The sequence below is a fragment of the Dendrobates tinctorius genome, unplaced genomic scaffold (genome assembly GCF_039654945.1).
Source record: "Dendrobates tinctorius isolate UK_male_01 unplaced genomic scaffold, ASM3965494v1 ptg000231l, whole genome shotgun sequence".
In the NCBI taxonomy this organism is placed as follows: Eukaryota; Metazoa; Chordata; class Amphibia; order Anura; family Dendrobatidae; genus Dendrobates; species Dendrobates tinctorius.
In genome coordinates, this window is record NW_027361898.1 from 4175312 (window position 1) to 4194322 (window position 19011).

Below are 19011 nucleotides of genomic sequence, written 5' to 3' on the forward strand. Positions count from 1 at the left end.
ATACTCTGCACAGTACCACTTCTCCTGTCCTGTACTCAGTATCTGTATTATTCTGTATATATACACTGCACAGTACCACTTCTCCTATCCTATATACTGGGTGTAATTCTCAGTATCTGTATTATTCTGTATATATATACTCTGCACAGTACCACTTCTCCTGTCCTGTATACTGGGTGTAATTCTCAGTATCTGTATTATTCTGTATATATACTGCACAGTACCACTTCTCTTGTCCTGTATACTGGGTGTAATTCTCAGTATCTGTATTATTCTGTATATACACTGCACAGTACCACTTCTCCTGTCCTGTATACTGGGTGTAATTCTCAGTATCTGTATTCTATATATACACTGCACAGTACCACTTCTCCTGTCCTGTATACTGGGTGTAATTCTCAGTATCTGTATTATTCTGTATATATACACTGCACATTACCACTTCTCCTGTCCTGTATACTGGGTGTAATTCTCAGTATCTGTATTACTCTGTATATACACTGCATAGTACCACTTCTCCTGTCCTGTATACTGGGTGTAGTATCTGTATTATTCTGTATTCACTGCACAGTACCACTTCTCCTGTCCTGTATACTGGGTGTAATTCTCAGTATCTGTATTATTCTGTGTATACACACTGTAAGTACCACTTCTCCTGTCCTATATAGTGAGTGTAATTCTCAGTATCTCTAATCTCGGCAGGAGGTTGTTCCAAAGATCTTGGAGGACTGACACCAGATCTTCTGTATATGAGGCTTGTGCAGATCCTTCTGTGTCTTCATGTGACCCCAGATAGACTGGATGATGTGATATCAGGGCTCTGAGTCCAGATCATCATTCCAAGGAGTCTTTGTTTGTTCGGTGTACATGTGTATATATGTGTGTATGTATGTTTGTATGTATATTTATGTAAAACACATGCACGCATGATCACTTCTGCACAACACATAATGACTTTGGGTTGCTGATTTTTTTGCTTTTGCTTTTTCTCCCAGGTTGCTCCTCATCTAGACACCTTTCCCAGTGAGAAGGCACGACAGAGAGCATTCAGCGCCCACCGGACTGATGCCATAGCTCGTCAGGGTCTCCACGGACAGGGCATCTATAACATCAGTTGAGACCCCATAACCTTCTGTGTGCAGTGCAATAAAACTTCCCGGATTTCATGAATTCAGTTTCTGTGAATTAATTCTAGTATTTTTTAGAAACCTTCTGCAATGATCTGCTTGTAATTATCATCTTGTAATTGGTCGTCTGATCGCTCTAATCTCTGGATCTTTCCCTATTTGCATAAAACTAGGACGCTACATTAAGCCACTGCCTTGTGCCAAGGAAACAAGAAAACGGCAGCAGGTTGGTTTTCTATAGACAGCTGTATGATAAATAGATTAATCTAAAAATGACCATTCTGAACTGATTAGTAAATCAAGAAAGGCAGATCCAGCCCATGAATGGCAGCGCTTTCCAGGACTCACATCCAAAGATGATATTTCATATTTTTTTATTTGTTAAAATCGAGGAGATACAACGCGTTTCAGATACAGTATATATCCTCTATCAGGTATCATAAAAACACAGTACAAATCCTAATAGTATAAAATTCACTGAAAACTGAAGTACTATATCATTCAATGTGTGGGGGGAATGTATTGTTTGGAGATCAAATGTGAGGGGGAATATACTGTGTAGGCATGATATTGTTTGTGGGAGAATCCTGTGTGGGAGAATGTTCTATGAGGGCATCCTACTATGTGTGGGGGAATGTAGTGTGGGTGCATCATTCTGCATGTGGGGGGAAATGTAGTGTGGGAGAATGTACTGTGGGGGCATCGTACTGTGTGAATGGGAGAATGTGCTGGGTGGAGCATCATACTGTGTGTGGTGGAATATAATTTGTATACATCATATTGTTTGGGGTAATGTGCTGTGAGGGGCATCTCACAATAGTGGAGAGTATGTACCATGGAGAGATTACACTATGTATGGGAGAATGTCTCGAGGGGACCACATACTTCATGCGGGGGAAAGTACTTTGTGGACATCATATGTGTGGGGGGAGAATGTACTGTGGGGCCATCCTACTATGTATGGGACAATGTACTGCTGGGGCATAACACTGTATGATGGTCACCTTCTGCTGTGTGTGAAAGGAATATACAGTGGGGGTATCATACTGTGTGTGGGGGAATGTACTGTGGGGACATCACACTCTTATGTGGGAAATGTATTGTGGGGAGATCATACTGTGTGGGGGGAATGTAGTGGGGACATCACACTGTGTGGGCAATGTATTGTGGGGAGATCATACTGTGTGTGGGGACATGTAGTGGGGACATCACACTGTGTGTGTGTGTGTGTGTAATGTATTGGGGGGGAGATCATACTGTGTGTGGGGGAATTATGTGTAGGCATCATACTGTGTGTAGAGCAATGTACTGTGGGGATGTCATACTACTTGGTGATAAAACAGAGAAAAGTGTTCCATGTGTGTGTCAATCAAGTCAAGAAATATATGGAAAATTGGACAGAGGTGCTCACTTGGGCCGGTTGTGCACACTAAGCACAGCACTGGTAAAGACATGGGAGCTCTTACTGAACTACAGCGACACCAACAGCAAGTTCACAATGTCTATCACAAGGAAATGGAAACCGAGGAAACAAGAAGCTGTATCATCCAGGTGCTGCACAGGAAGAACAAACCGGCTTCAGGAAATGAAAGCTGATTATTGGCTACGCATTTCAAGGACAATCTGTCTTCATCAGGCACATTGTCATGTCCCATGATTTAGAATCATACAGACAGTACTGCATTTAATAATATTGTTGTTTTCATTGCGGTATATAGATCTGTCCCTTTCAGAGGTTTTCTCCTCCCCCTCGCATGTGACTCTCATTTCTGTAACCCCTCCCTTCTTCTCCATCTTTGAGTCTTTCTCCATGTTGGAGACACACATGTTTACACAGCTCTGTACAAGGAAAGTCTCTTTTTACCTACTGTGACTGTGCATGGATTCAGCTGAGAATAAACCTTCTACTGGACCTTCAAACGTGCTCTTTTCCAGTCGAGTTTAAGCTATCTGCGGACATCACTAAACGTGAGTAATGGTAAACAGATGCCATGGGATGGCAGTCTGAGCACCCAACATGTGCAGTTTGGCCATGAGGCAGAATACACATCGTGTGCTGGTACAAACAGCAGACATGTTGAAATCACTGGCAAAAACAGGCAGCAAATGATCACTGAGCTGTTGCAATGTGATGTGGAGCAAGTCTGTCACCCGAGCCCTGAAGTGAGCCAAGGTCTGCACGGTAGTGCTGCAGAGGTCCCACCTACACATGCTTTGCCACATCAGCAACCAGGGTAGCGTGAACCCTTAGGGCCCCGTCAAACAGCGACTCGCCAGCGATCCCGACAACGATATCAACGTGTCAGGATCGCTGGTGAGTCGCTACATGATCGCTGGTCAGACAGCTTCACGAGCGATCAGCACCAGTGATGCCGAGCGCGCGGCGTCGCTGTGTACTTTAGTTACCAGCGCGCTGATGCAGGGAGCTGGTAACTAAGGTACACATCGGGTTTCTATGGGATGTGCATGACTTGGAAACCCGATGTGTACCTTAGTTACCAGCTCCCTGCATCAGCGCACTGGTAACTAAGATACACATCGGGTTTCTAAGTGACGCACGTCCCTTAGATATCCATGTGTACCTTAGTTACCAGCTGATCGCTGGTCTCCCGCCTGTCACGCAGCTATGCGTGCTGGCTAGCGGGAGACCAGCAATCAAAGAAATGTCCAGGGCTTTCCAAGAGCGATCAGCGATACCGGCAGGGGGGCTGATTGCTGACACAGCGATCTCGCTGGTGAGATCGCTGTTGTGTCACAAAACTTGTGACTCAGCAGCGATCGCGCTAGCGAGATCACTGTGTGACGGGGCCCTAACCTGCTGATGACCACGAGGAACCACTGAAGCTCATTCAGCAATTCCAAGAGTGTGCAGAATGTCAGGCCCAGCAAGAGGTCACCGAACGACAAGCTAAGAAAGAGCACCAGCTGAAGTTAGCATAACTCCATAGGAAGCAATCGACCCCATTGAGCAATGAGTCCAATAATTCCAAAACCTTTAAACCCTGTCGTGAGCATTTTCTTATAATCTTAAAAGACGCAGATCTGTACACATTTTTGAGGGAGTTTGAAAAGGCCTGCAGACAGTACCACTTGCCCAATAACCAGTGAGCTCTATACACCAGGGCTACAAGGCAAAGCTCAAGGTGTTCTCCTGTCTCCCTCACAAACCAGATTGAGGCCATCAAGCAGGCCCCGATGTTGTGGATGGGCTCAGAACCAACTGAGCAGTGGGACCAGGGAATAGCGAATGCTACGTTCGAAATATTGAAGGACCAAGTTCTGCATCTTTGCCCAGTAGAGGTGACAGTTCGTGATGGATCGGGAGCCAAAGGAGGCCGTCACGGCAGCATAGATCGCTGATGCCTATGAGGCCAACCATACACCTGATGTGTGGAAGTCAGCCGTCGCCAGCTGGAAAGAGGGTAAGCTGACAACCACCACTCCTGCCCATGCCAGTTGATCCCCAGGAGGCCTCGCCCCATCTTCTAGCACCCAGCCTGCGACTGGCTAGCCAGGTGCTTTACTTGCACGAGAACTGGACATATTATTACCACCTGCCCGATGAGGCAGAAGAAAAGTCCCACATACAAGGCCCAGGGGCCTAATGCAGGTGTTATTTTTGTGAGTGGTGCTGTTGGGAGGGCCTGTGACAACTTGCAGCCAGTTATTGTGGGTGATACCATTAATGTGGGGCTAAAAGAACGCTCATACACCCTGAATTGGTGTCCCCTAAAGAACTTATTCCTGGGAAGACCCTGATACCTGATAGGTTTAGGGGTGTTCACTGACCTTTGCCGATGGCCCGGGTTTTTCTAGACTGGGGTGCCGGGAGGAGGTTGATTGAAGTGAGGGTGTCAGAGAACCTCCCCACAAATGTTTTTTGGGGGACCAATCTTGGCCGGTTGGTCACTCAATACGTCCCTGAGAATCCTCACAGATCCTGTATGTCATGTAATTCAGATGTTGATAATGTGGATGTCGATGTTTTATGTAGGGGCATGCATACAAATCATGGGGGCAGATAGCAGAAGTTCTAATTGGGTCCCCCCCCGGAAAAAAAAACAAAAATATATATATTTGTTGGGGTCACAGAAGAGAATATCTCACAACTTTGCAGGCTTTACAAAGTAATTTTACTTTTGTTGAAGTTCTAGATTCCTCTTTCATTGCCCCCCATAAAGTATGATGCCAACAAAAGTGCCCCCCAAACAGAGTATGATACCCCTATGGTAAACATTAGTCTCCTTGTGTATAGGATAATGACCCTACTGTACCCCACCTCAACTCCCAAGTCAAAGCATGGTGACCTCAACACAGTATGATCCCCAACTGTAACCCCCCACATAGCCCTCAATTCAGCATAATGGGCCTACATCCAGTATGATGGCTCCCACACCTCTCCACACTTTATACTTGCACACACAGTATGATGGACCCCATACAAACCTTCACACTGTATAATTGTTTGCATACAGTATAAATGCCCCCACATAGCCCTTCAAATATTATAATGGCCCCACATAGCCTTCCATATAGTATAATGGGCCCACCATAATCCTCCATATAGTATTCGTCACTCCTCATGGTTTTCCCATATGGTATAATGCACTCCCCCCCCCCCCCCATTGTCCTCCATAGAATATAATGCACCCACCCATTGTCCTCCATAGAATATAATGCACTCCCCATGGTCTTCTATATAATGTAATGCAGTCCCCATGGTCTTCCATTAAGGCATAAAGCACTCCCCATGGTCCTCCATATAATATAATGCACTCCCCATGATCCCCCATACGGTATAATGCACTCCCCATAGTCACCCATACGGTATAATGCACTCCCCATAGTCACCCATACGGTATAATGCACTCCCCATGGTCCTCCATAGAATATCATGCACTCCCCATGGTCCTCCATAGAATATCATGCACTCCCCATGGTCATCTATAGAATATCATGCACTCCCCATGGTTCTCCATACTCTATTATGGAAACCGGACACTAATTTAAAAAAAAAAAAAAAACAGTACTCCCCTCTCATTTTTCCACCCGGTGCTCCAGTCTCCTGAGCCTGTGCTGTGAAGCGCCGCACATCTTAGCACAATGGTCACGTTGTAAATGTGTCATCGTGCCACGCTGAGACGTCAGACGCCCCGGAAAAATTACTGACGGGTGGAGGGAGGACTCGGTGCACACGGGTCCCAAAGCAGTCGCATGGCATGCCATCGTTGGCTGTACGCCACTGCTTTTACGCATGATGATGATGGGTTTCATTGTACAGGAGAACTCAGCCATGTCACGCTGGGGGATGATGCTGCTGAGGATCCCCTCAAAGGAGTGAGAGTCTGCACTAAGGGTGGTTTCACATTTGCGTTGAAGGCCGCAGCGTCGGCCGCCGCTAAGCCCCGCCCCCTGCCGTGCCTCCGCCAGTAGCTCCGCCTACGGGCACATTACGCTGCATGCGTCCTGCGTCCCCTATCTTTAGCACTGGGGACGCAGGCCGTGCGCAGGTATGCGTTTGGCGGCGCATGCATCCTTTTGACACTCCGCCCACCAGCGCCAAACGCAACCTGTTGCAATTTGGTGCAGTCGGCGCGTCAAAAGGACACATGTGCCGCCAAACGCATACCTGCGCACGGCCTGCGTCCCCAGTGCTAAAGATAGGGGACGCAGGACGCATGCAGCGTCATGCGCCCGTAGGCGGAGCTACTGGTGGAGGCACGGCAGGGCTCGAGGCTTAGCGGCGGCCGTGCACAGGCCAACGCTGCGGCCTTAAACGCAAATGTGAAACCACCCTTAGGGAGATAGGGGACCATGGTATTCTGGGACCAAGGGAGGTTATACCAGAAGTGTTCCCTGTAACCCCTGACAGGTGTGGCTGAGGAAAAAACTTCCTGCCATAAACCTATAGGTTAGGGAGGAGTTGCTGCAGCTTGCCCATGGGAGCCGACTAGCTGGACAGCAATACCAAGACTCACTTGTCCCACCACTTCTATTGGCCCAAGATGGGGACAGATGTTGCCAACTACTGCAGCTCCTTTATCATATGTCAAACAGTGGAAAAGTCAGGGCCTGCCCCCAGAGCTCCCTTGATCCCTTTTCCAGTGATAGAGGAGCCTTTTCAGAGGATTTCTGTGAACTTTGTTGGGCTGCTGGCCATCCCCGGCAGCTCTGGAAAATAATTAGTCCTTACTCTGGTAGACTGTGCTACCCTGAACCCGGAGGAAGTGGCTATGTCCTCAATTAGGGCCTGCAAGGTGGCAGATACCCATTTGGCCATATAAAGGAAAAACAAGGGAGGGGGTGCAGACATAGGGCTTCACCTGGTATAAATCAATGAAAATGAAAAAAGTACTCTGAAGTACTCACCCTTTATGGGTTGTGTTCAGACACAACCACTCTCAACGTTTGTTGCAGTCATATAGCTGCTGCAGAGCTCGTGCAGGTGGAAATGTCCACTAAGAATCACAAGTTGAGAATCAAGAACAGCACTTCTGAGCAACCGCGCTGCTACAGTGACACGAATTCTTCAGAAATCCATATAAATCTTTCAAGTTCTTTATTGAATGTACTACAAAAACTACGCGTTTCGAGGAGACAAACCGCACCTCTTCTTCAGGTTATTGTACAGAGTTGTAATCGGTCTATACAAGTGATAGCCTTATATGCTGTGTGGACATGGCCCCCCATCGTAAGAAAAGGGCGTCAACCCACATATGTTGCACATAAAGATATTTGAGAAGAAAAACAGAAACAGACAAAATAACATCACTTATGATGGCTCAGTGGTGAAATTGTCAGACATTTGTCTTAAACTCACCACGATGAAATTGGTTCTCATCCTCTTTCTTTCCTTTTTTTTTTTTGTGTTTTATATATTTCTTATATTTCTTTTTATTTAATGATAGAAGTCTATGTTATCATATTGATTGTCTGAATGGGATACACAATATTATCACTATCTGGAATATATGTTTTTTGATATATATGTTATTTTGTCTGTTTCTGTTTTTCTTCTCAAATATCTTTATGTGCAACATATGTGTGTTGATGCCCTTTTCTTACGACGGGGGGCCTTGTCCACACAGCATATAAAGCTATCACTTGTATAGACCGATTACAACTCTGTACTGTAACCTGAAGAAGAGGTGCGGTTTGTCTCCTCGAAACGCGTAGTTTTTGTAGTACATTCAATAAAGAACTTGATTTATATGGATTTCTGAAGAATTCGTGTCACTGTAGCAGCGTGGTTGCTCAGAAGTGCTTTTCTTTATCCTCAACTTGTCATTTGGCCATATAAGATGCTTACAGATCAGCAGACTCCATTCATGTCTCGATTAATGCAAGCCCTTTTTAAGAAAAGCAGGTGCAGCACCTGGTATCAAGTTTGTATCATGCACAGACCAATGGTTTGTATGACCGATTCAATGATGCCCTGGGAAGGTCAATAATTCGTACATCAGGGCCTCGACGTGAATTACGTGGTCACCATTGACTGTGTCATGAAGAGGCAGAAGGTCTTCTATGTTGAACATGATGTAAGTTCATCATGACAGGAAAGCCTGTGCCCTTTCTGTGTGTAGCCTTTCTACGGAAGGTGAGAGTGAAGTATTGGTGGATTTGCTAGTATCAGCCAGGACGTAGTCTATTGAGGACATGGAAGTCAACCACAGCTATCCGTGGACCAGATGCCCCAATTGTGGGAGGTATTCTGGCCCTACCTGGCCACTTTCACTGATGTACCACGGAAGACGCAGCTAGACATCCATCAGGTAGACACAGGGATTCGCCCTCCAAATCTGCAATTTGCATACCGTGTCTCCCTGTAATGAGCAAAAAGACATCAAAAGGAAGATGGACTAAATGCTATGCTTGGAGGTGATCCAAAAGTTCAAGTGTGTGGGCCTCACAGACCCTGATGCGAACCCAATGCCACGCATCAATGAATTGCTGGATCGCTTAACCGGTTCTCAATATTTGGTAATCAAGGACTTGTTTTGGGGGTACTGGCAGATTCCCCTGTCCAAGGAGGCAAGGGAGAGGTATACACTATCGTCACCATATTTGGAAAGTACGAATCCCTCATCATGCCCTTTAGCATGAGAAATGCTCCTGCCACTTTCCAGCGACTGGTCAACCAGTTGCTTGAGGGACTAGATAGATTTGCTGTCGCTTACCTGAATGAAATTGCTGTTTTCAGTCCCATCTGGGAGGAACACCTGGGCCACCTGTAGCAGGTTCTCAGGTGGGTTCAGGGCGCTGATCTGACTACTGAACCAGGAAAATTTCAAATACAGTTAGGTCCATATTTCATTTGAGGGTATCCACATTAAAATTGGATGAAAGGTTTAGGAGTTTCAGCTCCTTAACATGAGCCACCCTGTTTTTAAAGGGACCAAAAGTAATTGGACAGATTAAATAATTGTAAATAAAATGTTCATTTCTAGTACTTGGTTGAAAACCCTTTGTTGGCAATGACAGCCTGAAGTCTTGAACTCATGGACATCACCAGACGCTGTGTTTCCTCCTTTTTGATGCTCTGCCAGGCCTTCACTGCGGTGGTTTTCAGTTGCTGTTTGTTTGTGGGCCTTTCTGTCTGAAGTTTAGTCTTTAACAAGTGAAATGCATGCTCAATTGGGTTGAGATCAGGTGACTGACTTGGCCATTCAAGAATATTCCACTTCTTTGCTCTAATAAACTCCTGGGTTGCTTTGTCACATCATCAATAAACACTAGTGACCCAGTGCCACTGGCAGCCATACATGCCCAAGCCATCACACTGCCTCCACCGTGTTTTACAGATGATATGGTATGCTTTGGATCATGAGCTGTACCACACCTTCGCCATACTTTTCTCTTTCCATCATTTTGGTGGAGGTTGATCTTGGTTTCATCTGTTCAAAGAATGTTCTTCCAGAACTGTGCTGGCTTTTTTAGATGTTTTTTTAGCAAAGTCCAGTCTAGCCTTTCTATTCTTGATGCTTATGAGTGGCTTGCACCGTGCAGTGAACTTCTGTATTTACTTTCATGCAGTCTTCTCTTTATGGTAGATTTGGATATTGATACGCCTACCTCCTGGAGAGTGTTGTTCACTTGGTTGGCTGTTGTGAAGGGGTTTCTTTTCACCATGGAGACTATTCTGCGATCATCCACCACTGTTCTCTTCTGTGGGCGCCCAGGTCTTTTGTCATTGATGAGTTCACCAGTGCTTTCTTTCTTTCTCCGGATCTACCAAACTGTAGATTTTGCCACTCCTAATGTTGTAGCAATTTCTCGGATGGGTTTTTTCTGTTTTTGCAGCTTAAGGATGGCTTGTTTCACCTGCATGGAGAGCTCCTTTGACCGCGTGTTTCCTTCACAGCAAAACCTTCCATATGTAAGCACCACACCTCAAATCAACTCCAGGCCTTTTATCTACTTAATTGAGAATGACATAACGAAGGGTTGCCCACACCGGTCCATGAAATAGCCTTGGAGACAATTGTCCAATTACTTTTGGTCCCTTTAAATCAGGGTGGCACATGTTAAGGAGCTGAAACTCCTAAACCCTTTACCCAATTTTAATGTGGATACCCTGAAATGAAAGCTGAAAGTCTGAACTTCAACTGCATCTGAATTGTTTTATTTAAAATTCATTGTGGTAAGGTCTAGAACCAAAATTACAAAAATGTTGTCTCTGTCCAAATATATATGGACCTAACTGAGGTGCAGTACCTCGGTCATCGGGAGGGTGGAGGAACTCTGAAACCAGAGCCTAGAAAGGTTGGTGCAATCACCTCCTGGCCTACCCCCAAGACCAAGAAGCAGGAGATTTCCTTCTTGGGTACAGCAGTACACTATAGGAGATTCGTTTCCAACTATAGTGCCTTTGCCAAGCCTCTGATGGACCTCACCAAAAAGACACTAACACTATGCAGGCGTCCCTGCGTAGTCTTTCTACCTCCTCCCAGCAGGGACACCGACACACGCACCACACCGGCCATGGCGGTGTCCTCGTTCCCTACTATGCTCCTTCCTGCTCTGGGTCTGTGAATGCCGCACAGGGCTCCAGATGGTGCTCCCTGGTTCTTAAAGGGGCAGCATGTGCACTTTAGAAATGCTCCTATCCAATAGCTGGGAGAAATTAAGTATTTAAGGCACACTCCCCAGTAGGGAGGTACCTGACCAACGCTCTCCATTTAATGGTATTATGTTCAACTAGTGAGTATTCTGTACTGTTTGTCTGACCCTTTCCCTTTACCCTGTCTTGTGTAGCCCTGAATCTTGAAGCCACTTTGGCAGTGCCCTTGCCTTGATGACACTCCCGCGGCACCTGAGCTTGACACCGCTCCCTGCGATACCTGAGCCTTAAGCCGTACTCGCTTTATGAGAACCCCGACACAGCTCCCTGCGGTACCTGAGACTGACGCCGCTCTCTGGAGTACCTGAACTCTGACACCGCTCCTGCGGTTGCTGAACCTGTAACCATTCCGGCGGTACTTGAAACAGCACCAATCTTCTTGGTTAGCGTTCCAGAATCCATACAGTCAGAGCCTGTTCCAGTTTTCGAATTCCATCCTGACCAGTGACCCAGAACCCATGCTGTCTGAACAGTTTCTGAATCCTGTCCTGCCAGAAAGTCAGAGTCCATGTCCGTGTCTGCTATCCTGACCCCTGAGGTCAGGCTGCTGCAGTACCAGGGACTGCCTAAGAATGGTAACTGCTGGCTAACGGCAGCTCAACTCTAACTCCACCATCAGGAGCTTTAGCAAATACTAGACAGCTACAAGCCTCCTAGGTAAGCCCAGATCTACAGCAGTATGACTTTACTAAAAGAATGGTAGCGAAGATGGCAACGCTGATGCGCTATCCCACCAGGGCAATGCTGGGGAGAGGGAGTTGAAAGACGGTCAATCAATCTCCATGCCATCTCTAAATGGGGGAGGTGTCATAGATGTAACTGTTAAATCTATAAAGCCATCTCATAGGGAACATTGAAGCAAGGCTAGGACTCTAAGATACTCTACATTACCCTGGTGCAACTGGGACCCCCTGCTGTAAACAGGTAACTAAAATGGGTTATCTGATGGATCACTGACACAAATTCCAAGTTAAAATCTGACAGATGGATGATAATATATATATGCTTTATTCGTTAGCAAGAAAAAAGGTGGCACTCCTGCATTTCAACAGGTCCTATAGGGACAAATAAAAGGAACTTTTAAATGAAACTGTGAGCGTCACCTTTTTACTTGCTAATGGACATTTGCCTGAATTGTTTTTTTCTGACGGTGAGCACCCGTGATCCAAGGTGAAAGGTATAATCAGCTTTTCCATACTGGACTTACAAGTTAGCTGCAGTTGTCACAGCGGTGCCATTTTTCTGTTCATTTTACTTGTCAATTCAATATATATGCCATGCTTCCCATCCATGGAAAGCTAAAATCAAAATGGAAATAATGCCATTAATATTTCGCTCCTGGAGTTGTCAGGAGAGAAGATATCCTGAAAGTTGGAGATATCACATGTAAAGCACCATGGAATAAATGGCGCTATAATAAATAATATCAATTTTTGGGACTTATGACCAGCCCCCATATGAGCTCATCGAAGAGGAGTATGTGGGTGTGGTTTTATCAAATGAAAGCAGAGTTTGAATTTTTTACATTGTCAGTCCTGGAAGACACAGTGCTTCCCTCCATAAAAGATCTGCACCATTTCCATGACACAGGTTTAGTACTTTTCTTTCATTATTTCTTTTTATTTTATGTGCAAGGGTTGGACAAAATAATGGAAACACCTAACGTTTTGGCATCATAATCTTCGAACATGTTATAAACATGCAAACCGTGACATATGGTAATGTTTTGTAGTTGAGTATTTGTGTTATGTGATATGTGTATGTAAATTAACTGTTTGTTTTGCAGAATTGTAAGAACATTGCTGAAAACCTGATACCAATGGCAGACCTCTCGGATTTTCAAAGAGGCCAAATTGTTGGTGCTCGTATGGCAGGCGCTAGTGTAACAGAAAGTGCCCGAATGCTTGGCGTGTCAAGAGGTACTGTCTCCAAAGTAATGACTGCGTTTGAAAGAGAAGGAAATACGTCCACAGCAAAGCACAGGTCCGGCCGAAAGTCGAAGTTGACTGAGAGACCGTCGGACTCTAAAGCGAATTGTGAGAGAGGATCGCAAGACCACGGCTCCGAAAATCACTGCTGAGCTCAATGAACACCTACAGAACCCAGTTTCCACGAAAACTGTTCGTCGGGAGCTGCACAAATCTGGATTCCACGGAAGAGCTGCAATTCGAAAACCGCTGCTCTCAATGACAAATGTTTCCAGGCGTTTAGAGTGGTGTAGAAACCTCCAGAATTGGGCCCTCGAGCAGTGGAAACGTGATATTCTCAGACGAATCATCATTTACCCTATTTCCGACCGAGTGTACGTTTGGAGACAGCCGAAAGAAGCATTCCATCCAGACTGCCTTCTCCCAACCGTAAAACATGGCGGAGGTTCTGTGATGATCTGGGGTGCTATTTCGTGGAGATCCGCCGGGCCAAAGATATCCCTTCATGGAAGAATTAACAGCCGTGATTATTTAGGCATTTTGGGCGACCAAGTGCATCCTATGGTTCAAGCACTGTTCCCGGAGGGGAACGCCATCTTTCAGGATGATAACGCACCAATTCATACAGCTAGAATCGTTAAAGCATGGCACGAGGAACATTGTAATGAAGTTGAGCATCTCATCTGGCCCCCACAATCCCCAGACCTCAACCTTATTGAGCATTTATGGTCGATTTTAGAGATTCAAGTTAGATGTCGATTTCCTCTGCCATCGTCGCTCAAAAAACTGGAGGGTGTTTTAACTGAAGAATGGGCTACAATTCCTTTGGAAACAATTCACACCTTGTATGAATCCATACCTCGGATAATTGAGGCTGTAATTGCTGCAAAAGGTGGACCTACACCATATTAAACTAACTTTTGTTGATGTTTCCAGGTGTCTCCATTATTTTGTCCAACACCTGTAATTGTATATACTGTATTGTTTTGTCCATTTTGTAATATCTTTATGCTTTTATAAACACTGCTTAATTTTCAGAATAAATCTATAAAATGTAATAGCTTAGTTCCTCTTGCTCTATAAACCGCATCCCTGAAGCCATACACCATCTGTAATGGGTGTCCAATCGGCCTGTATAAACAATTGGTGGTGGCAGCTAGCTCCTTTTTGTTATTGTGGAGTTTGGCAGTGACCGTATGGGGTATACAAGGTATATATCTATGTATAAGTATAAAATATATATAGCGCCTTGCGAAAGTATTTGGCCCCCTGGAACCTTTCACCCTTTTCCCACATATCATGTTTCAAACATAAAGATACCAAATGTAAATTTTTGGTGAAGAATAAACAACAAGTGGGACACAATTGTGAAGTTGAACGAAATGTATTGGTTATTTTAAATTTTTGTGGAAATTTAAAGACTGAAAAGTGGGGCGTGCAATATTACTTTCAGTGCAGCAAACTCACTCCAGAAGTTCATCGTGGATCTCTGAATGATCCAATATTGTCCTAGATGACTAATGATGATAAATATAATCCACCTGTGTGTAGTCAAGTCTCCGTATAAATGCACCTGCTCTGTGATAGTCTCAGGGTTCTGTTTGAAGCACAGAGAGCATCATGAAGACCAAGGAAAACAACAGGCAGGTCCGTGATACTGTTGTGTTGAAGTTTAACGCCGGATTTGGATACAAAATGATTTCCAAAACTTTAAACATTCCAAGGAGCACTGTGCAAGCGATCATATTGAAATGGAAGGAGTATCATACCACTACAAATCTACCAAGACCCGGCCGTCCCTCTAAACTTTAATCTCAAACAAGGAGAAGACTGATCAGAGATGCAGCCAAGAGTCCCATGATCACTCTGGATGAACTGCAGAGATCTACAGCTGAGGTGGGACAGTCTGTCCATAGGACAACAATCAGTCGTACACTGCACAAATCTGGTTTTTATGGAAGAGTGGCAAGAAGAAAGCCATTTCTCAAAGATTTCCATAAAAAGTGTTGTTTAAAGTTTTCAACGAGCCACCTGGGAGACACACCAAACATGTGGAAGAAGGTGCTCTGGTCAGATGAAACCAATCGAACTTGTTGGCAACAATGCCAAACAATATGTGTGGCGTAAAGGCAACACAGCTCATCACCCTGAACACACCATCCCCACTGTCAAACGTGGTGGCAGCATCATGGTTTGGGGCTGCTTTTCTTCAGCAGAGACAGGGAAGATGGTTAAAATTGATGGGAAGATGGATGGAGCCAAATACAGGATTATTCTTGAAGAAAACCTGTTGGAGTCTGCAAAAGACCTGAGACAGGGACGGAGATTTGTCTTCCAACAAGACAATGATCCCAAACATAAAGCAAAATCTACAATGGAATGGTTCACAAATAAATGTATCCAGGTGTTAGAATGGCCAAGTCAAAGTCCAGACCTGAAACCAATCGAGAATCTGTGGAAAGAGCTGAAAACTGCTGTTCACAAACGATCTCCATCAAACCTCACTGAGCTCGAGCTGTTTGCCAAGGAAGAATGGGCAAGAATTTCAGTCTCTCGATGTACAAAACTGATAGACACATACCCCAAGCGACTTGCAGCTGTAATCGCAGCAAAAGGTGGAGCAACAAAGTGTTAAGTTAAAGGGGCTGAATAATATTGGATGCTCCACTTTCCAGTTTTTGAATTTCCACAAAAATTTAAAATAACCAATAAATTTTGTTCAACTTCACAAGGGTGTCCCACTTGTTGATTATTCACCAAAAATTTTCATGTGGTATCTTTGTTTGAAGCGTGATATGAGTGAAAAGGTTGAAAAGTTAAAGGGGGCCGAATACTTTCACAAGGCACTGTATGTGTGTATATATATATATATATAATGTATTTCATGCGTTGCAATCAGATGTTTATATACTCTACGTTTACTGTGAGTTCCCCACGCGCCATCAGGGACACCGGCACACACTATGGGGCCATTGAGTCGTAGAGGCCCGTAGCCAGCTCCCGCGAGTGCCCTCCCCCCTTGCTCAGGGCCCCGGTACTTGCAATACTTACCTCTTCCTGTTCCTGTGCAGCTCCGGTGTCTTGCACAACTCCTGACTGACATCTCAGGGCAGAAGGCGCAATGACATCACTACAGTGTGACCTCTGCTTTGAGTAGTCACAGTGCATAGAGCCAGAAGACGGCGACGTTGAGGCGTCTGAACATGTGGTATGACGCGATCCAAGATAGGGCCAAGTCTGTGATACCAAGAGATGAGAGGGTCTGTAGTAATAGGGAATGGTCCACTGTGTAAAAGTCAGAGGACAGGTCCAGGAGGAGGAGGACAGAGTATTTTCGCTTGGCCTTGGCAGTTAATAGGTCATTGGTGACCTTAGTTAGGTTAGTTTCAGTGGAGTGGTGTGGCCGGAAGCCAGATTGTAAGCGGTCAAGGAGGGAGCAAGAAGAGAGGTGGGAGGACAGTTCAAGATGGACGTGTTGTTCCACTAGTTTTGAGGCATAGGGGAGAAGCGATATAGCGCGATTAGCTAGATACAGAGGATGGGACAAGAGAGGGATTTTTGAGTATAGGTGTGATTGAGGCATGTTTAAAGCTTGAGGGGAAAACACCAGTTGTTAGTGATAGGTTGAAGAGATGGGTTAGGGTTGGGATGAAGACTGTGGTGAGGTTTGGGATGAAGTGGGATGGGATTGGGTCAAGTGCACAGGTAGTGAGATGTGATCTTGAGAGTAGAGTGGAGAGTCGAACTTCTGTAATGGTGGAGAAGTTGGTTTTAGAGGAGGAGGGCAGGGCAGTTAAGAGGAATGGCTCTGGGGGTTGTCAACCAAAACTATGCCTGATGTTATCAATCTTCTTGAAAAATGAGGCAAAGTCTTCAGCTGAGATGAGTGGGGAGGGAGGAGGTGCTGGGGGGCGGAGGAGAGAATTGAAGGTGTTGGACAACTGTTTAGGGTTGTGAGACAGGGAGGATATGAGAGATGAAAAGTAGGTTTGTTTTGCTGCAGCGAGTGTGGCCTTGAAAGTAGCGAGGGACTGTTTGAATGCGATGAAGTCCTCATTGGAGTGGGATCTTTTCCATCTCCGCTCAGCAGTCCTGCTGTCACAGGTTCAAGACGGCCGAAAGAAAGTGATCGCCTATGGTAGCTGATCACTACACAACTCCGAACGTAACCCTGACAATTACAGCTCCTTTAAGCTTGAGCTCCTCGCGGTAGTGTGGGCAATGACGGAGCAGTTCGCAGAGTACCTGGCTGTCTCCGAGGTAGTGGTGCGGACTGACAACAACCCGCTGGCCCATTTGGAAAATGCCAAACTGGGAGCAGTGATGGCTGGCCCGGATGGCCAAGTTCAACTATAAGATCATCTATAAAAGAGGAGCCGAAAATGTACACGACGACACCCTCTCCAGGATCCGGCACACAACCCCAGGGAAAAGTAAGGACGACGAATTGGAAGGGGAAGAGACGCCGTTCACCCTCACCACCGCCGCGCTTGCAGCTGTCGCGCAGGAAGCGTCCCATTCGGGACCCTCACAGGGAATGCTGGAACAGACACGGGACAGATGGATCCAGCAGCAGGAAGATGGAGAAATTGGACTCCTGCGTCGATGGGTAACCACCAGCAAATTGTCCACTGACTCACACAGACAAACTTTGTCCCAGGATATGTTGCTGATGTTGCGCCAAAGGGAGAAATTTGTCATCAAGAAGGGGCTATTATATCGTAAGGCAGTGTCACGGGTGACGTCTGATATAACGTGGCAGGTGGTCGTGCCCGAAGCCCAAGTAGGTGAACTGGCTGGGTTAGCCCACGAAAAGGGCTCACTTCGGTGCTCAAAAGACTTTATAATGGTTACAGCAGATAGTTTATCATCTGCGCTTGCACGCTGCTGTGGAGGAAGTTTGCTGAACCTGCCGCCCATGCGAGCTCGCTAAACCACCTGCGCAACGAGTCCCAGTGCAAACAATAGTGACATCAGCTCCCCTCGAGCTTCTCACGGTGGACTATTTAACCATACGTCCCGCGTACCAGGGGTATGAGCATTGTCTCCTTATGGTGGATCATTTCACCAAATTCGCCGTGGTAACCCCCACCCGAGACCAAACTGCAGAGTCCGCTGCCTATGCAATTTGTAAAAACTTCATCCAAGTGTACGGCTGCCCATAACGAATACATTCAGACCAGGGAGCGTGCTTCTTAGGAAAAGTTATGGAAGAATTACATCGTCTCTATGGTATCGATAAGTCCCGGACTACACCATACCACCCGCAGGGAAACAGAGCCTGCGAACGATTTAACTGGACGCTAATCCAAATGTTGCTTACCCTGGAGAGTGCCCGAAAGGCGCACTGGCCTAAGTATGTCCCTGAACTGGTGTGGGTTTATAACAGAGTGCACCGGGTGACCGGTTATACCCCCTACTCACTGCTGTTTGGGCGAGAAGGCAAAGGAATCACAGAAGTGGAATTAAACCCGGAGCAGCCTCAACCTTGGACCGGAGTGTCATCTTGGGTCCGAAATCACCGGCACCAGCTACAGACCCTCCACCGAATCGTCCATACAAAGCTCCAGGATCTAGAACACCCGGGGGGGCGCTGCCACCACCCACTGACTTTCAAATGGGGGATCAAGTACTCGTACGAGATCAACACCCCCAAAACAAGTTAGATCCACGGTGGGAGGAAAACCCTTACCGAGTGTTGCGCCGTGTAAGCCCCGATGGGCCTGTGTATGAAATACAATCTGAAAGAGACAGTGCACCTCTCACTCGTACTGTACACCGAAATATGTTGCGCCCCTGTGCGTCCACCGATCCCATGTGACCCGAGCCGATCCCT

General features: G+C 46.0%; 2 protein-coding genes across 5 annotated transcripts in view; both read left to right on the forward strand.

Moving 5' to 3' along the window:
* CFAP77 (cilia and flagella associated protein 77) overlaps positions 1-1170 on the forward strand; it is a 184704-nt gene extending 183534 nt beyond the window's left edge. For all 3 annotated transcript variants that reach the window (XM_073555975.1, XM_073555977.1, XM_073555976.1), the window contains one exon: positions 996-1170. In XM_073555975.1, the coding sequence (XP_073412076.1) occupies positions 996-1118 (123 nt within the window). In that variant the 3' untranslated portion in view covers positions 1119-1170. The remainder of the gene's footprint in view (positions 1-995) is intronic.
* Positions 1171-2412: 1242 nt separating this feature from the next.
* The window catches only part of LOC141059831 (uncharacterized), a 31721-nt gene continuing 15122 nt past the window's right edge, over positions 2413-19011 (forward strand). Inside the window, exons 1-2 of one of the 2 annotated variants that reach the window (XR_012222609.1) lie at positions 2413-3095; positions 13034-14106. The gene's annotated coding sequence lies outside the window, so the exon portion shown is untranslated. Of the gene's footprint in view, positions 3096-13033; positions 14107-19011 lie in introns of those variants that run through there. The other variant, XM_073555978.1, reaches the window with a different exon arrangement.